Consider the following 23,848-nt stretch of genomic DNA (forward strand, 5'->3'; position numbering starts at 1 on the left):
ACAATAGAAATACAACATTTCACATCCATATGGTTTAGAAATACCCACACGTGACTGTTCAGAAAGTTAAGGAAGACAATTTGAAAATGGCATCCTTCAAAGTGTCAGAGATACTTGTTATGTGCTTTTCTGATGGGTTTGTGGCTTTGTCTTAAGTTACTACTGAGTTTAAATGTGGCAGTATCGTCACCAGGAGACACTGGGATATTCTAAGACGACATCTGCGTACATGGGTGCATTGATGTGAGCGCTTTCTTGACATGGAGAGCTTTGAGGGTAGAAAATGGCTATAAAAAGATGACCATTTACGAGGCCGGAATTCTCCAGGCTTGAGAGCAGTTCAGGGAGAATGAAACATACTATTTCCACGCAACAATTAGCTGCTACAAAGTTCATACATAATTGACATAATTTACCGTCTTTGGATTGTGCTGGAGAAGTGTTGTGTTTTATCCGTAATTGAGTCCATTTTCCTATTTGCTTTTACGTGTCCTGTGCTTTGAGGGCCAATATGTCGGTATTTATTGTATATTTTCAGGGTGCAAGACTAATGCAGCGCCTTGGTGTGGAGAGCGGTGCTGTGTAAATCACAGTTACATTACCACATTCTCGCCATAATGGGATGATCACTGAAGCTTTTTATTTACAAGTACTTTGAAGGAGGCATGTTACAAATCACAATATACACTTTCTGAAGACACACTGTGAATAACGGGAGCAGGGGCCAAGATCAGAGCAGTATTATTGTTACAAAATGAGGCTTTCAACACATTAAAATCGACACTGATCATGTGTTGTGTTAGATGTATATCCAGCTCACAGAAAATGCAGTATCTCAAATCAATCCCCGCAGGCAATCGTTGAGAAACTAATCTTCACACAAACAGATGCACTGTCTGCTGGAGCTGGGAATTACTATTTTATGTTCTGGTATTTTAATGGATCATAAAATAATGATACCATATTCGTGCAGGGGAACTGAATAATGATCACTGGGCATCCAAGAATAAGGAGTGATTTTGGATATAGAACAAGTGGCTATTTCAAAATACTAACTCAACAAACCAGGCAGAACGCTGGAAGTTACAGTTATTGTGGTAAATAAAGGAGTCATTCGATTGCTGTGTTGCAGATAACCATTGCTGAAGAAAAGCTGAATGCTGGACATGTACAAAAACTGGTCATTACATTGAAGGAACTGTGACACATAAAGGCAGTTCCAAATCCAGTCGTTGATGGATGATTTATCCTTTGTGCACCAGGAAGTTGCTTGGTGATACTTGATATGGCCAGTTGCCATGAAAAACTAAAATGATAATAATAATAATAATAATAAATATAGCCGCAAGCGGCAATGATCGGCCCTCGCTACGCCGCCGCCACGCCGCAAGAGGAGGGGGCGCTAACGCGCCCCAATTGTCCTTTTATTACGCCTACTGCTGAATCTGTGACGCTGTCACATCTTCTCCCCTTTGTTTTACCATCAAAAAGCAATTTTATTTTGAATTCTTGGCAAAATGTGCGGCTTTGCCGCACAGACACCGTGACTCTTTGAATAAAAATGTGGATAACTTTTGATGGTCCACCCCTGAAGATGAGTCTCACCAAATTTCAGGTTAATAGGGCTGACGCCCTAAGAGGAGTTTGTGAAAGTCTAAAGTGTAAACATGTTCTGGCGATTTCCCCATTGGAATAACATGGAAGGTTTCGGTCATTGTTACGGCAACGCCATAACAATTATGACATGGGTCTCATTGACTTTTTTGATGGGGATGCCAAAATTGAGTTGTGTGTCAAATTTCATATAATTTCGCAAAACTAAATATTTAACCTTCATATAAAATCTGTAGGGGGCGCTGTGGCTCCAAATTAATTAATTTCACTTCAAGTAGGTTTAGGGCAAAGAGTTTAACAACTGATTCTAATTTGACGCAATTCGGACTTTATCTGCGCAAACGGCAGAAATGTTAAATTTGGGAGATTTCTGAAATTCTTGCTACAGTTTGCGGCTTTGCCGCACAGAGACCGTGACAGGTATCAATGTAATTTGGATAACTTTTGATGTCCCACTCCTCAGTAGCATTTTCACCAAATTTCAGCTTTTTAGGGCCAACGCCCTGGGAGGAGTTCGTAAAAGTACGACGTTTGGAAAAACTCTGAAGTCATGTTTAGCCATTTTTGAAGCAATATGGCCGACATTTGGTTGGGCGGACGGCGTTGCCGTAATAATATTTTTTACTTCTCTTGTCACCATCTACCTCTGCGCCAAATTTCATGATTCTACGATCAGATTTTTTTTGGGTCATTTCCCATCTCTCAATGCATTTTTGGTACATTTGGGGGCGCTGACGCGCCAATTTTTTTTATTTTAGAAAAGGGAAATAGCCAGAATGTAGAGAGGCACGATTTTTAGAGGTGTGCAAATTTTTGTGACTTTTCGTCAATGTTCACTGGGTGAAAAATAGGGGGGTTGGTCCCGAGAAGAAGAAAGAAAGAAAGAAAGAATAATATTCCGATACGAAAACAATTTTTCCCATTTTCCAAATATCATAAACTATACATTTTCGGAAAGCGCTCGCGCTTTCCTACCTCATGGTGTGGGTCCCTGGTCACTGACGGGTACTTTCGTTAATTTTGAGTGGGTTTAGCGCGCACTTTTGCACGGGCTTCGCCCGTTTACAACGGTAATGTTCCATTTTCCTACTACTAATTAGTATGCACGGGGCGTGCATGAGTGAAGGAGTGCGTTAGTGAGTGTTTGGAAGTGGGCGAGCGCTTTGCGCTCGATTTTGTGCGCACTATATGCGCACTTTCCCAGCCGTGCTTCGCACGGCCTTACGAGATTAATAGGCCTCTCGCCAGCTTGTGGCGCTCGGGCCTAATAATAATAATAATGAAAGTAATGCAAGTAATTTTAAACTTTTAAAAAATGTATCTATTTTAAAAAATCTTGAATTTTTGTAGTCATATTTTTAAAAACTGATTTATTTATTATCCACCATTACTTTTAGTTTGACATTGTTTAACTTTGGTGGATGGCCTGTGATCTCACAATGAGTGGTGTGCGCAATGCTTTAATTTAAAGGTGCACAATGTAACTTTTCAGTTTTTATTTCCTTCCAAAGCTGTATGTATTTTATTCATACGCCTGAGATACTGAGGAGGCACCCACCACCGTGCCACCTTATCATTAGAATATATTTGGCTGATTAAAAATAGAACGAACATAGTGAAAGAACATAGAATTTCCTTCAAATCTGAAACCAAAATAAAAGCTAATTACTATCATTACTGCTGTTACAGTCTATTCAAAAGTGTTTCCCTTATTTGGGGCAGAGACATGCTCCTCTTTTGTTAGTAAAATGGGATGCAAAGTGTCTCCGCTTTTTCTTTCTTCTCGTTTGCAGAAACAAAGTGCCCGAAACATATCCGGGACAGGCTTTTATCTTTGAAAACAGCATCAGCCAATCGATGATGACCTGTCTAACCTCCGGATGCTGAATAAATCATTCTTTCCTCAGATCAGTAATATATAACAAGCAGTGTTCAGATTTACACTGTTTGTTAATGGATTTCAGGGAATAAAGGTATGGTTCTGCTTTACTTTCATATTGTCACTTTATAATCATAGAATTGTGCTGTTTTCACTCCTTTATTCTTCTTTTAAGTTGTTTAAGTGTTATTTGTCTCATAATTCTGCATGGTACTGAACATTATAATGTTAGATTAAAGGACATAAACGTTGATAACTGCCAATGCTTCCATTTATAAAATTAACTTCTAGATGGTTTATTTCATTGGATTAGCCTTTGCATCTAAATATAAATATTCTGAGAAAAAACATTCTGCCAAGGATTTGTAGTTTCATCTAGAGGCCTAAGTTCAGATGTTGAACAGGGTAACATTGTGCAAAAGTGTCCAGTAGTAGTGTCCATTTACATTATTTAAAAAGAAAAAGCAGCCAATTTAAAGGAGCACTATGGAACTTTTTGTCTGAACTTGTCACCTGCTTGTCGCCATGGGGACGCTCCATGGAGACAAGCAGGTGATGCCACCAGACCAGTTACAGGTCAAATCTGTGGAGAAGAGACCTCACTCTGTAAGCATTTAAAGGTGTGTTTTTATTCATAAAAACACATGTATTTTAATAACAACAAGACTGCGTTGGGAAGGAGGCCAGACTAAATACATTTTACCAAAAATACGTGGTCAAAATACACATTTTGAGTAACTGTGTTATTTTACTGTTGCTTTTGGTGGAATACAGTTACTTAAATCAAAAGAGTACATGTACTATTCGATCATGAAATTTAGACTTTCAACTGCAGGATATAAGTAAGAAAATCAGAAGACACTGCATCATAATGTGAGCTGCATAATGAAACAGTGGCCTGGAATACACTCTGGCATGACGTGTTGAAAAATGACTATAAATGTATTTTTGCGTGGCCACACTTACCCAGAATCTGAGGGGAAGACTCATGCTCTTGGAGGATCACATGTCTAGCTCCGGGGGGAATGTCAAGCATCTTAAGCACACCTTTTGCCAAGTTTGCGGCAGGAGCAGCAGAAGGAGGCGCAGGAGGAGAGGGTTAGGGGAGATAAGACAGAAGCAGGTTAAGCACGTCGGTACTTTAATGTTTGCGGAGGTGGACATCACACAGATTCTCTTTGCTTTGCTCTAAAATGTTAAAGGAAGAAAAACAGTACGTGTAAGTTGTCTCCTGGCTCTGTCTACAAGCCTCCAGGACGGGTTAGAGTGAAACGTGCTGCAAAGCTTTTTTTCATTCACAACCTGATACTAACAAGCAATGTTTTACTTTAATTGAACTTTGTCTTTCTACAGAGTATCTTGAAGTGAATGAAAACAGCCGCTAGCCGCGTTTCGACGCAGAATGAGGAATAAGTGGTCACAAAGTGCTTCTCTAATCTGGGATGTCCACCGCTTGCAAACCAGGACTCACCAAGCACATTTCTAGAATCTTCCGTTTCATTTAAAAACACATTACGAGCTCCTTTAGGCAAGAAAAAGGCTCCTCTGATCTTCCCTTGAAAATGAAATACAGGTATTAGTGTGTGTGACAGTATCTTAATACAGTTTGTTTCAGAACTTGCATAACACAGATATAAGAACATCAACTATAACAAGACAAGTGCATATTTAATCGGTGTCAAAGGAACAAGAGTAATTGTATTTGGTTGGCAAACGAGAACAGAGACCTTTCTAATTAAGATTCCGTATAGGACAGAGATAATAACTGCCTTTACATTTGACAGACAGACCCTACAGCTCATGGCCTCCTGGAGCATGTGTGAATAGCCACTCATTATGCATGCTCCTGTGCTGCTGTCAAGTTATAGAAGTTAGCAACAGGGGGCAGAACAAAGGGACAAAAGAGGCTTTCCATTTTAGGTCATCGCAAAAGGATGCTCTGTACGTTTTTTTCTGAGGACAGAGTTTGATATTGCTGAAATACTGCCGTTTATAAAAGGCAACGAGCTAAGAAACAAAAACATCTTTAGAATTACTTTGAGAGACCTCTGCCACAGCACTGGCCCGAAACACAACCATTTCATTAGGGCTGCACTATTTGAGAAAATAGTATTGTGATTGTGATAAGATTGGCAATTTATGTTTTGATAATAGATTTTTAAACGCGTTCAGGAGAATTGACAAAAAGACCAAAATAGGTCAATCACATGTATTTCCGTCTGTACAAATGTAAACTACAGCGTTAGCAGCTTTCATGAAATTATATTTTTTAGCTTGGAGTCGAAATTTGGCATTTTAAAAATTTGCAGTGTTTGCGATTTGCTAATTGCATCCATTAAAGTTAAGTGATAATACAGTAAATGTTCTTTTGAAGATATGTAACATTTGAACATCATTTACCTTTATAGTGAAAAATACAAGAAAATTGTTGTAAACATTCAAATAAGGTTCACATTTGTCTGATGATTAAACCTCAACTAATACAATGTTTTAACACATTTCTGTTGGATTGACATAATGTCATCTGAACAGTGCTATCGAGATACTTCCACTAGTATCCAGAACAAGCAATAACAAAACAACATTTGTACTGTAATGTTTCAGTGGATTAAATATATATATATATATATATATATATTGCTCCAAGCACTCAGCAGTGTACAAGTAAACACAGTTTTAATACAACATTATATTGTGTTTTTGTCTGTCATATAGTTTTAAGCTATGACACCTGTATTAGATTTAATTATTTGGACATTTTAAATCACATTATGAGTTGAAAACAATTTAATACAAGAAACAAGCTGACTGTATCTATTGCAAGAGAATAAAGATGACACAAACATGCGTGAATGACTCGATGAGAGGGTAAATGAAAAGTGTACTCCCTCTATTGGGGAAAACGCCTAATAAAAACAGAACCAGATCCAATCCGCGACAAATAACAATATTACAGAATATAAATAAGTCCTTTACCTAAACCAAAACTAAACTCTTTAGATTGCAACAGTATTTCTGGGATATATGGAGAGACATAGCACCAAACTGTCTCCAAGCTGCTGATTAATTGTTTCGCTTTGGAGCTCAACCATGACCGTGTAATATTATATAAAATATGTTTGTGAAACTGCTAATTATCAAAATATTTGCCTGATTTTAAGTTTTACATGTGTATTTTGGACAAACAGCCGCGTTAGTTGCCACAAACGCCTCTGCCGTGCCTTTAAACTCTTAAAGGAGACGGATTATGCCTTTTTCAGAAACTGTATAACATAAGTAGTTCATCATTTTATACTTGTTCATTGTAAACTGTAATTTTGATCTAAAACTTCTTAGTAATAGAACAGCAGAACTAATGAGCCCCGCCTCGTCATAGAAACATTTCACGTAACAAGCAGCAGATTGTCATATACATGCTTTAGGCTTTGAAAAATGGCTATGTGACATTTTTAAACCTTTTTTTTTTTTTTACCTTATGCTTGACTGAGGGTCTTAATTTAAAATACAAAAAATAACAATCAAGCACCAATTCTCATTTAAGTTGATTTTGTATAATATATTTGACATTTTCTAAATCTCTCTGTCAAAACAGTGGACAGTGGCAAAGGCGGTTAGCGCTCTTGCCTCCCAAGAAGGAGATCGTGAGTTTGATTCCCGGACCAGACCAACATCACATGATCTCTCTGGGTGGAGTCTGCATGTTCTCCCCGTGTTACCGTGGGTTCTCTCCGGGTTCTCCGGCTTCCTCCCACCGTCCAAAGACATGCATGTGTTAGGTAAAAATTGGTGACTCTAAATTGGCCCTAGTGAATGTATGTGAGCGTGAACTGTCTGTAATGTCTATGTCTCTGTGTTGGCCCTGCGACAAGTTGGCCACTGTCCAGGGTGTACCCCGCCTAAGGCCCGAAGTCACTGGGATAGGCTCCAGTCACCCGCGACCCCGAAAGGGAACAAGCGGTAGAAAATGGATGGATGGATGGATCTCTGTCAAAACTGAACAAGAACATCACTTCCACCACGCTTTTTGAAGTGGGCGGTCACTGTTGAGCGAGTGCTGACTCCGTTGCCAGATTGAACTAGCGCTTGGACAGAGGTCTTTCAAAATATTGCTTTCATTTCATCAATTTCTCAGCGCACATCCTTAAATTCCTAGGGGAAGGGTTTTAATCAGAAGATCATTCCAGATAGTTTGTTAGACACTTGACAGAGTAATGAACTGTGCAGCCCGACCTAAATAGCCATCTAATTAGTAACTATGAGCAAGAAAAGAGCAGCTCGTCTCACTCATGTGTCTACTGTACAGGCCTCTACAGAGTTAGGCATTCAACTGCTCTACAAGCCATCCGCTGCCCACAGAGAACTAACACACTAAGATGGAGCAGGAACACTGGATACTTGCATATAGTGTTCTCCAGTACAGAAGGTTCTTTTTGGGCTCGCTTGCTTAACTGTTTCCCTGTTAAGAAAAGGTGAAGAAGGGAAAGAGAATGATTGCAAATGTTAAAGAGATGACAAGTGTTTTTGAAGAGAGTGGAATTTAGTTTGACATTTTGTTACATGAGTGGAGATTAAGGCGTAAAAAGGAATGGTTTTGCTGTGAAATTTGAACTGTGACATGAATCGGAATCTGTTTAAGCCCTTTGTTTGATGACTTGCTTTCGATTCACAGTCACAGTTGGTGAATTATGAATCACTATGACTTAAACTGCAAATATCTATGCTAATATCTATATATCTACCCCACCTTGAAATGTTTTATGAATTATTAAAGTGTTAGAGTGTAAGTCCAGATTTGAACAGAATGTAGAAGAGACAGGCAGGTCAGGCAAGTTGCCATGGACACAATAAATGGATACCTTTGGAAAATACTTCTATCCTCATCCATCACAAGGAAATGGGTCACACAAACTGAACCAACAATCAAGGACCGGACCGATTATGATATGATTGACACTTACTTTTAGTTTTAGTTTGACACAATGGAGAAAATAACATTCAGATTTAAGGTTAAATGAAGACATTTCGACTTCCAAAACGGCCTCCAAATGACTACCCCTAAATCCTTTACTATAATTATTACACTGACTAATAATTAAGAACGTATAATAAAAGGAAAATAGATAATTAAAACACATTCAAATAAATGCCGGTCCAAAGAAAATTAATAATTTCAAATTTTTAATCACATGCACTTTGGAGAGACAGCACTGACAGACCTCCCTGTGCGCTCAGATGTTGCCAATGCAAATGCTGCAGGAAACAAATGAAATGTGACAGGAGGGGCATGTTTTAGCCACACCCCAGTGCACATCTACATTTAATTGCAATAATCCAGAATCTTAGTATCAGGGAAAGTACTGTATTTCGTTAAAGGTTCGTTGTTACAATTATACAAAGCTCTTTAAGACAAAAGCCGACCATAATGTGACATTGTTTAATCCCATGTTCACCGATGCAGAGAAACAGAGATGTTGCACGGAAACATCTGCATGGTAATAGTGCACATTGTTCTCTGACTCAGAAATAAACATAGACGTGTATCACTTTGTTCAAATAACTGGAGCAGAATTTGGACAAATGTGAAGTTAACCTCCTGCTTGTATGCAAAACACTCTGTTGTGTGCAGCTATAGCTTAACCCTAGTTCTGGCAGTTGCACTTAGTAAGAATCTTATTTACGATTAAACCATTCTATCTTGACTTTGTGCTGTAGTGTGAGTGAAAACGTGCTCAGGGGAAATGGACTATAGACAAGCAGTGTGTATGTAAAGGTTATTTAAAGCATATTGACTTGTGGAAACAGTGACGTCAGATGCTACTGCCGCTCAGCACGACAGGAACAGATGATTAGTCGACAACGAATGAACATGAGCCAATTGATTATTTTGAACGATATGCCCCTTGGTGTGATATACTCTTTTTGGGTATTGACATTCTTGAATTTGATTATGTTATGACTCTGGCATATTCAATGTTTTTCTGTAAAACATCCACTGAGCCACACTATCTTTATCTTTTGGGGATTGGCTCCAAAAATGTACTTTCAACTGACAATAATCCTGTTTTCTGTGTTGAATAATGGCACCACGTTCCAAAGTTATTGAGAAAAAAAAAATCCCTTTTTTTTATTGATGCTGACAGCGAAGACGTTGACCTTGGCCAGTTTTTGATAGGTCCAGTAATAATGGACATATTGCCATAAACAAGGTCTAACATCAAAAATCATCTTTTGACATTTAAAAGGAAATATCCTGGGTAGAATTCTGCCCTGCTTTGTGTGTTGGGGTACTTGATGTTTGAGGGTGTAGCGCCTTTTTCTGTGCAACGCAAATTTGTGGCAAAATACAAAATATTGTTGTATCATAAAGATTATTATTATATTATTTTTAGATATCTGAATGTGTCATGTGTTGTGACATCACCTGTCACGCCGCAGAACATTCACAACACATTTGCTTTTCTATTTAATTGTTGCTCATTGAGACAACTGCTGTTGTGATATTGTGTGTTACAAAGTTGAAATTGAAGAATATAATTGAAATTGAATTGATTCCCCGTGTCACACCACAGGAAGCTTCACCCTTCTAGAAAAGTTTAAAGGAAAGTGTTTGCTCAAATTGCAATAAAACAAAACAAGACTTTTTGTGCCCCGTTGAGTTGAATAATGGAGCAAGAAAAACTCAATTCATTATTGTAATTTCAACTGAATGATGACAAGGATGTTTACTAAAGTGTGTGCCAACATAGCAGCACCCATGAAATAACAGCCTCATCTTTTGTGCACATTCACTTTTGGATATTTACAGCCTTTGTGACTGCGTGCTTAGCTGGCACACAAGTTGGCTAAAAATGTATTTTGGACAATCTGTTGGAAATCATCATATACAAATTAGATAAATGACATAAAGTATAAAAAGTGTGGTGATAGAGAATAGTTTCTGTTTTCATAATGTCATATTTTGTGGTTTTCTGTACTGTGTTGATTGTGTTGGCTGATGCCAGGTCTCCCTTGGGACCTACTGGTTGAATAAAGGTAAAAATAAAATAATAAATAAAATAGGAAGAAAGAATATTAGATTAAGAACAGCCAAGCCTACAATTAAGATATATTTGACGTAAATAAATTGTTTAGACACAGAAAAAATAGCAATTATTATACAACAAAGTCAATATTGTAAACAGTAATCTTTGAAAAAAAAAATACTTAAAGCTATAGACAAACAAAAGACTACACACTGGGCCTCCCTCTTACCTGCTTTCTTTGGCGTCCGGGTGAAGGTCCCTTTAACTGTGCGACAGTGAGAGTTGTCCCCACCACACACACCACATTTGTCTTCTAATTTGTTGGAACCAATCTCCCTATCACAGCCAACTTTCTGGAAACAACACATATACATAAAATATTTATGATTTACATAACGATGTAATGATACCTGGTTATTTATGGTTAAAATAAGAAAATGTCTTCAAATTGTTTGGGATGTCTGGTCTTGATTTAGTTTGAAGTATTTTTTTTTCCAGCATGAATACATTTGAATATATTATTATATTATAATGTTGTTGGTAAAAGTTAATAAGCACCAGCTCAAAGATGGGCTGTGCTTTTGGTTTTGACAGGGAATGCTAAAAAAGTCAATCGTTCGTTAAAGGCTGCTGATCTGCCACTGCAGACGGCCTGAAGTGTTCAAAATGTGAAACAGTATTTGCTTTGTCATGTGGTAATATACAGTAATTATTGCGAAGTAACAACTAAATAAACAATTTTGAAGTGACAAGTAAATAAATATACCTCAGATATCAAGTCAGGACGTACTGAGTAAAAGTTGCTATAAAGAATAAAATACTGTACATTTTGGATTTTGAAGTTACAGAAGTCATACAGTTAAAGGCGTAATGAACGATTTTTCGCCGATTTGAGAACTCAAGCGGAAGTGCGCATGCGCACTCCCCCCGTGCGGAAGCACACAAAAGCCTTGCTGCTACACGTGCGTTTGTTTATTAGTGCGAAGAATCGCATCTCTCGTCTCCCGTAGATTTCCGTCTCTTCATGAGTCAGCTCGAACTGTCTTTCTCTGTCTTAATTTTGTCCTGTATACTGAGGGAACTATATTATGATAGATCAATGCGCTTAGACACAGGGAAACATGCTGCTCATGGGGACGAGCCGCATGCGGCTGCAGGTGAGCAGTAGGTGAGTTTTATGATTGATACGTGGCAGGACTAATCAGCAGTCCACGCCACGAGGAAATGAGACTCAGATTTGGGCCAAAAAATCATCCATTCAACCTTTAATACACGACCCCAGGGACGAAACTGAGTTTGATCTTGGGGGAGTGTGATTTTATCATATGTAAAAAAATTGATAATTATTAATAGTAGTAGGTCTATTATTATCATAATCAACAATCAAAAACAATAATAATGATGATGATGGCGATGATGATGATGATGATGATGATAATAATAATAATAATAATAATAATAATAATAATAATATATTATATCAAACAAATTTGGAATGGTTCTTTTTTAATAAATGTTTTTCCTAAATAGTCTTTCATCATCTGAGACCACCTAGAATTAAAATACGTCACTTGAGGCTCGAGTTATGAATAATTTTCAAGTAGTTGAAGCCTTCTGTCCTTACCATGCACTCTCCTCGCACACAGATACTGTAGGCATCTTTGTATGAACATCGTGTCCCATCATGCACCAGTTGTTTCATGTACGCCACATCCCCCGTCTCCTTCGACTGGCAGTAAAGGTGACACCTTTTATTGGCTACAAGAAAATGTTTTGCAAGATTATGTCAAAGGAAGCTACGTGTTTAGGTAATGAAGCTATTCTACTGTTTATTATGTATAAACCTTAAACCCTTATAACATTGATATCCTGTTTTTTTAATAAATAAATACATAAAATAAATCATTGAAACGCAGCATCGGAACATTGTTTCTTTACTTAATAACAGACGTAACAGGCGTCCAACGCGGGGGGTGGAGGTGTCCAGCAAAGAGCTTTAAGAGCTGAGTGCGTAGCAACCACATACAATTTGACTGTATTCATTATTCTATACCCTATAATTTGTGTAATTTACCCCATTGAAGGTTGTTTCATTATGATTATCCTGTCCTTGACTCCAGTTTTGAGGTGTATTAGTTACCATTCTGGCCATTCACAGAACGCACCAAACCACACCCTCACATTGCTTTACTCCGCCTCATATTTTGGCATAATCAAGCCTCTTGTTTAGAGTTCCACCACCTGCAGTGTCATCAACTGCAAGATGTGATGAAACGAGCTCCACTGCACCCACGTTAACACTAAGACCGGGGGCAAAATATGGACCATTATCTGTTTCAATTATGATAATATAACAATATTGAAAAACATACAAAATTGCTAATCCAGTACTGACGCCAATTAAACTAGGACTAAACTAGGACTAAACCAGAACTAACTCTAAGGAAGGATTAAACCATGACTAATTTGTAAACAAGAGAAAATATGCTGCTGTAGAGTGTACTTGAATATATAATAATAGTGAATGTGGTTCCGTGGTCGAGTAATCATCACAAACGAGAACGTTGGTTGTTAATCATCATAATCAGTATGTCAAGAGGTTAAGAAACATGTTTTAGCCTTTGCACATGATGCTTTTTTCTACATAACCTGTTGCCCCCTTTCACTACAAAAAGGGGGCACGTTCCAGTGATACAATATGATATGACAATCCATAGACATTTGTGAGGCTCACCATCCGTATGTTCATAGGGAAGCCAGTGGTGTTTGGCATTTTGAAATTCAAAATGGGAGTTGCGGAGCTGGCACTGCTGTGCACGGAAATCCTCAAAGTGCTTGGGGCAGTCCTCCGTGTGGCAGAGCTGGTATTCATAGTTTAGTCCTGGGCAATCTTGGCCGCCATTGGAAGGCCTTGAGCAAGAGAACAGTGATGTCATGATCGCGCAACAACCAGGAAAACAATGAGTAAACAACCAGGTAGTTTACAGTTGAAATATATGCTGGAAGATTTCAGAAAACAAAACTATGATAACGAAATATGTTTATAAGAAGCAGAATTAATTCATTTATTCATCTGGGAGTTTATTTAATTCACCTATAATATGCAGGTATAAATGCTTTCACTTTGAAATTTGGAACTGTCCCATTTAATGTTTGAAGATAACAAAGGGGAAACAATACGCTTTGCAATCAAATTTCCAATCTCACCAAACTTCACACAAATTTTAATAAATGAAACAGAGGCGCGTGCGTGTCACTTACGCAGGGTTGTTACATTGTCGTGTCCTGGATCGGACCCCAGTTCCACATGAGCGTGAGCACGAACCGTATTTGCTCCATGAAGCCCAGGCTCCATCTTGCTTGACCTGATTAGGGTTCTTCCACATGCAGTGACCTTTGTAGCACCACTGAACAGAAGGAAATATGAAGGCGGCGAAGTGAGACCACAAACAAAGCAATGAAAAAGAGAGCAGGGAGCATTTCACTGACTTTTCCAGGCGCACACTCAGTCCCATCGAGAGGCGGACCCTTCTTGGTTTTACAGAAGTACGGGTTGTCAGGGTGACTGCACCAGAGCTGTTTGCAGGGGTCAAAGGTACGGAACTGCAACAGAGAACATTCATGTGAGATAAGGTAAAACAGAGTAGGGCTGTCATCCTTTTGTCATTTAGTCGATTATTCAGTCAATGATGTCGACTAATTGTTTTACTTAGATTAAAAGGATTTACATGTGACAACAGCAGAGGTGAGTTAGCTAAAGGTTTTGGAGTGAATCATGATTTTAATCTATATCTCTCACACATAAATACAAGTTTTGATAGCTTTTGTCACACTCCCTTTTAGTCAACTAATCGGCTGATAGGACATTTCATTAGTCGACCAAGAATGTCTTTAGTCGACTGCAGGCTTGTAACAGAGTGTCCACAATATGAACTTCAAACTCTTGACAACTCTTACTCTTTGGCAATATGGATTTTTATGTGCAGGAATATATAGACACTTAAAAAAAATGTATATCAGGCACTCACTCAGAAGAAATATAAGGAGCCTTTGTTTCACGAGGGCGGGACACAGTGAAAACACACAGTATTGGATCATTTCAATCACTTAAGTGGACTAAACGTGGGTCATGATGTTAACACACGGAAGCAGGGAGAACAGAGAAACAAATAGCTTTTACACGATAATAAAGTGATCAAATTGAGGACTAGGATTGTATTGGCAGTGGGGGGTGCTTCCAGTTGATACTTTATCGCTGGCACTGGCACAACAGTGGCACATAGATGATGCATTTCCACTTTCCTTTTTCACGTGTAACCAATTAAACATTTTTACTATTACATACAAAACCTCAATATATTTCTAAAGTACACTTTAAATGTATATTTAAAGGCACAATGGACGATTTTTCGGCGATTTGAGAACGCAGGCGGAAGTGCGCATGCGCACTCCCCCGTGCGGACTGATACAACACACACGTGCGTTTGTTCATTAGCGCAACGGAGCGCATCACATCGCTCGTCTCCTGTAGATTTCTGTCCACTTCTGCGTCAGCTCGAACTGTCTTTCTCCGTCTTCATTTTGCCCCGTACACTGAGGGAACTATATTATGATAGATCCATGCGCTTAGGCACGCGGAAACGTGGGGACGAGCTGCACTCGGCTGCAGGTGAGCGATAGGTGCGTTTTATGATTGATACGTGGCAGGACAAATGATTTATCCACGCCACGAGGAAATATATACAAAATTTGCTGAAAAAAATCGTCCATTCCGCCTTTAATGTAGTATACAATTATTGTGAAGGGAAAAGGCCTATTTTCTACATCCAATCAGTGTGATTGTCGAAGTGGGAAGCTTCTAGTGCTTCCAGAGAAAATTCGGGCAGACTGATTAGAGTCTAAAAATAATACCATATCATGTTCTTCTGTTCAATGCCAACATGCCATTATATGCATGGAGAGTTAAACTGTATGGTCGTATCTCCATCCTGCGTCTTCCTTCTGGCCTAACTCTCTTTAAAAGCACTACACTTATCCACGTATCAAAGTGGTCTTTAGCTGCTGAAGATCTAAATATAGTGGCTCTTACTGTGGTACAGGACATTTTTTTCATTCTTTATATCAGTGGTTCTCAAACTTTTTTTCTGGCAACCCACTTTTTTAATCAATCACGCTACCAATCCCTGCATATAGGTTTATAGGCTTTGAATGTAATATGGAGAAATAGGCGTTTTAGCTTCAAATTCAAGCCACTGGACTTCTGTTAATGAAAGACAAGCGTTTGACTTTTGCATTTGCAGTATCTGTGCAGTGTCACACACAAGGAAGACGAAGGGAGGGCAAACATCAGAGCCAGGCTCACTGACAAGCATGGGTCAGTTTGGGGCGGGACAAAAATATGATAATTTCATTGCTTGGCGGATTGGGATGGGTTTTAAAATACTCTCATAATAATCTCATGAACTTTGTATCATTGGATTTCACAGCGTGTAACTTTAGGTCCTCGTCTGACTCATTTCTCTATAAATATGTGACTGATTGTAATAAAACATGGAGCATTTTGTAGCTTAACATACAGAGAATTGAATCTGTGTCCATTGCCCCCTCCTGTCCATAACTATCTGAGAGGGGTCAAAAGAATGCACATTCACCCATGCCACCCATCAAAACTCTCCCGTGAGCCAAACCCTGAGTTTGAGAACCAATGCTTTAGATTATTTAACCACCTGGTTTTGTCCCAGATCAGTAAGAACTCCTGGTTTGAATCTAATCAAGGCCAGATTGAGCTGGTCTACTTTCATTAAGTGCTAGCTCGGATTTCATTTAGACATAGTGAAGCTGGTTTCTCTAGCTCACAATAATCATAATACTGGATTAGTCTAATAGTGCTATTTATGATGTCCTGGGTTAGCTTGACGTAAGCCAAGTGTTTATCCTAAAGATACACTGACAGTTTGCATCTCTGCTGCCCCACTATGGCCCCCGGTGTCCCCAGTGGTCTATTAAACCCTGCTTCCCAGATGCAGTTAAAGTGCATTAAAATGTTACTGAAGAAATAAAATACTATTATATTCTGGGGGATCTTTTGACAACATTGTAAGAAACATCTGCTATTGTTTTGTGATTCCGGCTCAGCATTTGTAGGGTGACATCTTTATTTTTTTTTCCTTATTAAATTGAGGATAGAAAAGCACATCATATGGCTGCCATCAAACTGAGAAATTAGGAAGGACGGTGATGTAGCCAGAAGACAAAATCCATATTCTTCCAGCAGTTGGGTTTATCTGTCAGCTCTGGCAAATCTAGAATAAGTGTTGTGATTGCCAGCTATTCTACATGGCTCATTTAAATAGATTAAGAGTAATGTACAGCCATTTCCCACCACTTTTAACTCTTGCACTCATAAATTGATAAAAGAGAAGAAAAGCAGTATGAATATATTCTCCCAATCAATAATAAAACACACATAGCTGCAATCCAGGAATCCTGTCATGGGTAAAACATTCATTTTTCTTTATAATAAAAAAATATTGTTGTATAATTGTAGGATCGGAATGTAAATGAGCCCAAAAAAGCTTACATTTTTACTTTGTCAGCTAGAGTAAATGTAAAAAAATAATGACTAACAATTGCTGTACTGTATGTCCTCCATTTTAAACTAAACTACCCTGTCTAATAAAGCCTACAGATCTATTAATTTGAGTCTATGCATTGAAGTAAGCCTAAACATGTGATGATCAGTAATGTATTGGCAAATGAATATGCAGTTTATCAGTATGGCCTCCATGTTTATGCTTTGTATGAGGAAAACACTTTTATGCACTGAAGTCAACACAATTTCTTGTTTGTCAAGAAAGGTGACCCCAATCAGAGCCTACAATACAAATGGTGAGTGATTTCAGAAGTTGAAGGCAATTTAAAAATTACTTCCATCCATCAGCCTCAACCCATGACTGCAGGGTACTTTGAGAAGAATTCAGCAACTTAAAAGTATGAATACCGTAATGGAGATGGGTCCCAAAGCTCTGCGCTGTGTTTCCCCAGTGGTATTGCATGGTCATAGAGGTCAAATGCAAAGGATCTATTATTACACAAATCAATAACGTATGCCTTGGTGTAACCCAGGTAAAAAAACACATATTCTCTATTCTTCTATAGTATGTGCTGTACTAGTTGTGTTGCGTCCAATCCTGATTGGACGCCCAATATTAGCCGGTAGAACAACACAGTCAGTACGTGCGAGTCTAATTCGAGGAGCATACAAAGGTGGTAGGTTTTAACGCTATCATTTGGCCTTATTTTGCTGAAACATCTCTTCAACTTTATAAAGCCCATTGATAATAATAAAAAGTGCTGATCATCAGGTCCTTGTTGCATCAGGAGTGAGATTTGATTCCGAACTATAAAGCTGAATTGGTGAGTTTGCTTGTCTATGCCAGGGGTCTCCAACCTATAGCTCCGGTCACTCACTTTCTAAAGGCATTACAAGCCCTATTTTTCCTATCAAATCCATTGTTGGACCCTCTTCCTGTACAAAACACATTATTTGTCATTTAGACATCAATCAAATGCGTTGTCTCAGGTAAGTTTGGCTAAGGCACCGTGACCTGCAGCCATCCATGTGCTGCAGCATGAGCGCTGCAAAGAAGCCAAAAATATACAGCTTTTATGAATAGTTAGAATCAGTTTTTTTATTGACAAATGTCAATGACAAGTGCGTGTGTCTGATGGATGTGTAAACGATGAAGTGCAGTGGTGTAGTCTAGGATTTCCGTATTGATCACTGATGCTTAACTGTTATTACCCTCGCGGCACTTTAGTGCTTTCTCTCCGTGTAGACCTGCATATGTTACGACCAGAGGGAACTGGAGAATAGAAACAACAGCTGCCGTTCACGTCTCAAGTCAGTGATTTAATGACACATTTTGTTCATTGTACTACTTTTATTCACATTTGGTACATAACAAGTACATGTTTACCTGAAAAGGGGGAGAGAATAAAAGTCTCAAGTCAATGGTTTAATGACCGAGACAGAACCCAAGCTCTTCCTAGTGTCCACCTCACCCAGCTCTTCTAGTGTTCTGGGCTGCTTAGAGAGGGTTACTACAAAGAAAATAAGATCACATCATGCCGCCGAGTGAATGGTCAGTGACCTGCTAAAATAGTATCTAAAATAATAATGCACATTGATTCATACAAATTGTTACTATTGCTTATGATGATGAGATTATGATGAATATTTATTTGTTAATTATACAGTTAGTATTATTAACAGCAATTGATAATTGGATAGTGTGCACACCAATGATTAATATAATGAGTGAAACTTGTGGTCCTTTGTTTTATCATAAATATCATTGTGAACTTTAATATTCAAAGTATGGTACAATTTAATAGTAATTTAAGTTTCCGTCCACTGTGTCGTTTCCATACTATATTGCTACTGCTCCTACTACTATTGTTACTCCAATCTATTATATCTAACCATACATTACATTAACTTTAGGCAATAGATTGTGCAGGGTCACCGACCTAAAGGTTTTATAAAAGTATTGTAATTTTGCATTTTTGGGAGTTTAAAATGTGCATATTTTTCCTATTATGATATGAGCAGAAAAGCTACATTTTTTTTTTGTAGCAGGAAACTGGTAAAGAGACAGTGTAATACTACATTGTGCAAGCAGAATATATGTTGCCTATTCAAAAATAGACAAAAGACCCATACTTCCTGCGTAAACACCAAAGCAAGAACACAGCAGAGATGGTATCCACTGGCAACAAAATAAAGGAAATGACCTTTATAGAATACGCAAAACAACCCCGTCAATCATCAGAGGTTATTCTCATTCTCTCCCCCAGGGCTTTGCAGGCGTGCCTCCAGCAAAGAACTGCAGTGCTCTTTTAAAGTGAATCTCAATAGTCTAAAGGCAGTAATGAAAAGAGAAATTATGTCTATACGTTAGACTTGACAAAACACTATGACACCAATGTCTGATGTTACTTCACTAGCGTGTGGGCAGAGATGAACATTGGATTTCTCGCAGCGTAGGTTTTGTTTCGTGACCATGCGGCTGTGCAGTTTCTCTATAGGGAATGGCCATGGGCTGTACTCACAGAAGTGCAGATCTTGTAGCCAACCCCAAAGTCAAAACGACACTGCTCGTCCATGGAGTAGTTGATTCCAGGGAGTTCAGGAAGCTGAGGCCATTCGTGTTTGAAGGGGTCGTCCAGCAGACAGTCATATGTGCTGCAAATAAGCAGATGAATATGTTGTGTGCACATGTTCTGTGAGTTAATATTCATGTATTTTATCAATCCATTTATTTCTCCTACAGCATAAGAATGAATGAAGCCACAGTGAACAGAGGCTAGTTAGCTCCAAGGCTGGCATCATTCACTCTCTGCTTCACTAAATATGGCACACTTTCAGGGCATGATAGTAGGAGTCAGTTACTCAAAGAGAGTCAGAGAAAAACTGTAATATTAAACCGATTTATGTAATTTCTATGGACTTATTTGATCAATTTGAGTAAATTGGTCGATCCGATTACAGATTACACAAGGGCCACCTCATGTTCAGACTGACTTCAGCCTACTGAGCTTGTGACAGGTTCGTTTGAAGGGTCAATTATGTTGTTATTTTGCAGAGGAGATGTATTCTGAGTCTGATAATGTTACTAATTCATCCTTTCAATTTATTATGGAGGCAAACCAAAAGTATCAAACATGAGAATAGCTCTTCTAATATTTTAAATGTCTATTGTGGATTGTGGATTATATATAAATACAATTTCCTTGTCTTCAAATATGCACTACCTGTGGCCAAACCAACTTCCCGTCAATGCTCAATCTTATCACATCTCAGAAGCTAAGCAGGGATGATCCTGGTTAAATGAGAGCCCACTGAAATGTCAGGTGCCACAGTGAGGTGGTAGTGCACACTGTCCATGTGTCTTTGGGCAATAAACTTCACCCAACTTGCCTCCAGTGTCTTACCATGTTGGTGTGTTTGTGAGAGTGAATGTGGGATGCAAATTAGCCAATGGCTACAATCTGGACTGTCCGGACCAAATAAAATTATTAACAATAAAAAATGGTTTCTGAATGCACTCTGAATAAACAAAAATAATGAAGAACATTTTGAATAATTGATTTGCAACCTTGTACAACGACAGTTAATTGCTATGTTGTCAGGTGACTTGACTGCAGTAAACCCGACTTCCTCTTTTCCTGTCGGGCAAATGTTCAACTGAGCACAATCAGAACAGACGCTCAGCCTCATGATCCTGCTGTAACAGTTTCCTACATTAGGATATTGATTTTCTTCAGCCATGGACCAACTTCAAATAGCCTTGGGCTGCTCTAAAAACATTACAGTGTATGACGATTGATTTTACAGAGTCATTGTCGTCGCCTTTGATGCACTGTCAATATCAGCTTGTTCCCGCAGAGATGAAGTTTGCCTGACAGACAAAGACTGAAGATTGATTTTGCTACAGTGGGGTGAAAGTATAAAGCTGAATAATGGCTGTGCTGACACACTGCTGTGATGGGATGTCTATTGTCTAACGGGGCTATTTGATCCGCAGACCATCCTTATCCCTATCGCTTGTGCATACCGTGCTTTTTGTATAATTTCATATGCATGCCAGGATATTTGCATTGTATTGCTTGGTTACAGATGTCAAATAATACTAAGCAAAGCATCAGTTGCATTTGTTAAGGTGACAATTACACAGATTTATTTTTATTTTGGAAGGTACAGTGTGTAACCTTTTTGATGGGGGGTTTATCTCCTGCTTGTCTCTTTTGCTGGTGTTTTTGTTGCTTAAATAATACCTCGAGCAGGGTCGCCTCTCCACAGAGTTGACTTGTATCTGGTGGTGTAACCCTGCTTATACCCAAGACAAGTTACTGAAACCTAGCTCTTTTTTTAAAGCTTTTATGGAAACTTCCTCTTTGGTATTAACTTTCACATTCACAGACAAATTAAAACCAATAGTGAAGTGGTGCAGTTCATCAGAGCCATGGGGACTTGCAGAGCAGAAGAAATGAGGTCAGAGGAGGCTGTAGTTGTGGAATGGAAATGTGACACAGATGTGAACTCACTGTATGTATCTCCTCAGCTCCTGCCCACTGCACATGGACCAGTGATATCTGTGGAAGGCCGCCTGCACCAGAGGGGCCATTACACTGCCCATTACCGTCTCATCCCCACAGCGGTTCCCCTGGCCGTCATGCTCCATGCCCAACCTGTCAAAATACAGCACAAGAATAGGGTGACCACCAAAAAAAATGGTTAGTGCCAAAAAAAACTTGCCATTTGGCCACATATGGTGTGACAGATCCTGAAAATACAATATATTTTCAAGCCATTCATATCTTTTTAATTTGGCGTTTGAACCCCAATGATCCACATTTTACTGGGTGCTAGTAGGATAAGGATTTAAAAAGAAAATTATATTGAATGTTTTATAATATTCTAAAGACCACATGGCAGTATTTAAATCAAGTTTAACATTTTAAAACTTTGTGACAGGAAGGATGCATATTATTTGGAATGGCAATATTACATTAATGTCTCCATGTCCCGGGATGATGCAAAGACATCATAGATTTCAACATTCCAACCAGGCCCCTCACATGCCTAAGCAGAGAACGTAATAGTTATGTCCACATTTGTACTATACAATCAGAGTCATAGTCACTTATTGTACATAATAGTGTAATAGTCTCCACTTGCATAATGTAGTCAATTTAATTATGTAGTCAATTAATTTGTTTTATTTTCAATTTATCAACATTAATCGTACCAATTTTCTTTCAAAGTGAAAATATAATTGCGATTTTCAAGTGGCCGCAGAACTATTTGTTATCTATCTCAGTGTGTTTAGGGTTGATATACAGTGAACCTCAGGCAGGGGTCCATATCAGGTCCATTATCATTTTGTATTATTTATTTTATGTATCCCATGCTCTTATCCCAAAAATGGTCATCTTCCCTATTGCATGGAAAGTCCAAAATGTCATCATATGACTCCATCAGGTCAGTTATGTGTATTCAACAATCTTCTGACCAGATCCTCCTCACAGTCTTATCAGATCGGTCACTAATTCAATTCGATTTATTTTTGTAAGACCCAGAATCCCAGCAGCGGTTGCCTGAAGGTCGACAGTGAATGTTCCAACAACATCCCTGTCTTTAGACCCTCCTTCTCGGCAAGGAAAAACTACAAAACCCTTTGGGAGAAAGTAGAATCTAGCATGATAGTTCATCCAGGCTCATGAAGATCCTTTCATCTTGAGTATAGACCGTTCCTCCAGGCAGTTTAGCATCATTTGACTTGTAGATTCTAGATTCTAGATCCAGATTCTAGATCTACAAGTCAGCATTGGCAGTGTCTCACCAACAATGATGACATAATAGTGACCGCCAACACGTTTTTAACATTCAAAAATGGATGAAAACAAGGTAATTGCAAGTGCATTTATCATTGTTTGACGATGTGTACCAAAAATCATAGTTCTATGCTTTCTGTTATCTTCATCTCAAGGTGTAACTTTTACGTGACTATCTCTTGTCATGTGAAAATGTACATTAAACATGTGATATTGCACACATTTCTTCCAAAGACTTTTTGATTGCATGTCTCTATTCTGGTGGCAGAGTGGCTAGCACTCCGGTCTCCCAGCAAGAAGGTCACGAATTCGACTTCCGTTCCGGACTGTGTCTTTTTTTGTGCTCTGTGGGTTTCCTCCGAGTGCTCCGGTTTTCCCCATCAACAAAAACATGTAAAATAGTTAGAATAGGAAAAATTATCCAGCAAAGGTAGGGACTAAGCCAAGCACAAAGATCTGGAGATGGGTCTGTGTGAGATGGATGGGTCAAATTCAGAGGAGAAATTTCACTACAGGGAAAATAAAATGTTCTTTAACCTCAACCATATTTTTCTGTCCTTCAACGTTGTACTTTTCTCATTGTGGGACAAACAAAAGTTTGAAACCACGTGTAACAGGAATGAAAATTAAGTCCTTCAAATGCCACATTCACATTTAAAGAGCCCATTTCACAAGATAAACACACACACACACACACACATGCGTGTGCAGAGCAGTGCAGATGGTGTAGTTTTTGTTTAATATGGAGCGCTGCATATTCTCCTTTGGGTTTTCCCTCATTATTATGGATCATTTGTCATCATGCCCTGCGCCGCACAAAAGCTCCCATTTTAGTTTTTTACAGCTGAGGTTTAAAATGAGATGAAGATTCAGAAAGAAATTGAAAATGCAAAGTTTGCCTTGTATTTCTATGTAGGTTTTGGAGTGAAAGGTA

General features: G+C 38.6%; 1 protein-coding gene across 1 annotated transcript in view; it reads right to left on the reverse strand.

Moving 5' to 3' along the window:
* The window catches only part of adamts3 (ADAM metallopeptidase with thrombospondin type 1 motif, 3), a 117,749-nt gene that overhangs the window by 18,390 nt on the left and 75,511 nt on the right, over positions 1–23,848 (reverse strand). The window contains exons 9-16 of the mRNA XM_072433876.1: positions 21,625–21,768; positions 19,630–19,762; positions 14,005–14,118; positions 13,777–13,922; positions 13,250–13,425; positions 12,140–12,273; positions 10,745–10,868; positions 4,460–4,540 (exon numbers count right to left, since the gene is read on the reverse strand). Coding sequence (XP_072289977.1) covers positions 4,460–4,540; positions 10,745–10,868; positions 12,140–12,273; positions 13,250–13,425; positions 13,777–13,922; positions 14,005–14,118; positions 19,630–19,762; positions 21,625–21,768 — 1,052 coding nt within the window. The remainder of the gene's footprint in view (positions 1–4,459; positions 4,541–10,744; positions 10,869–12,139; positions 12,274–13,249; positions 13,426–13,776; positions 13,923–14,004; positions 14,119–19,629; positions 19,763–21,624; positions 21,769–23,848) is intronic.

Source organism: Eucyclogobius newberryi, unplaced genomic scaffold (genome assembly GCF_026437365.1).
Source record: "Eucyclogobius newberryi isolate DKJ021-1_F unplaced genomic scaffold, fEucNew1.0.hap1 SCAF_6, whole genome shotgun sequence".
Lineage (NCBI taxonomy): Eukaryota > Metazoa > Chordata > Actinopteri > Gobiiformes > Gobiidae > Eucyclogobius > Eucyclogobius newberryi.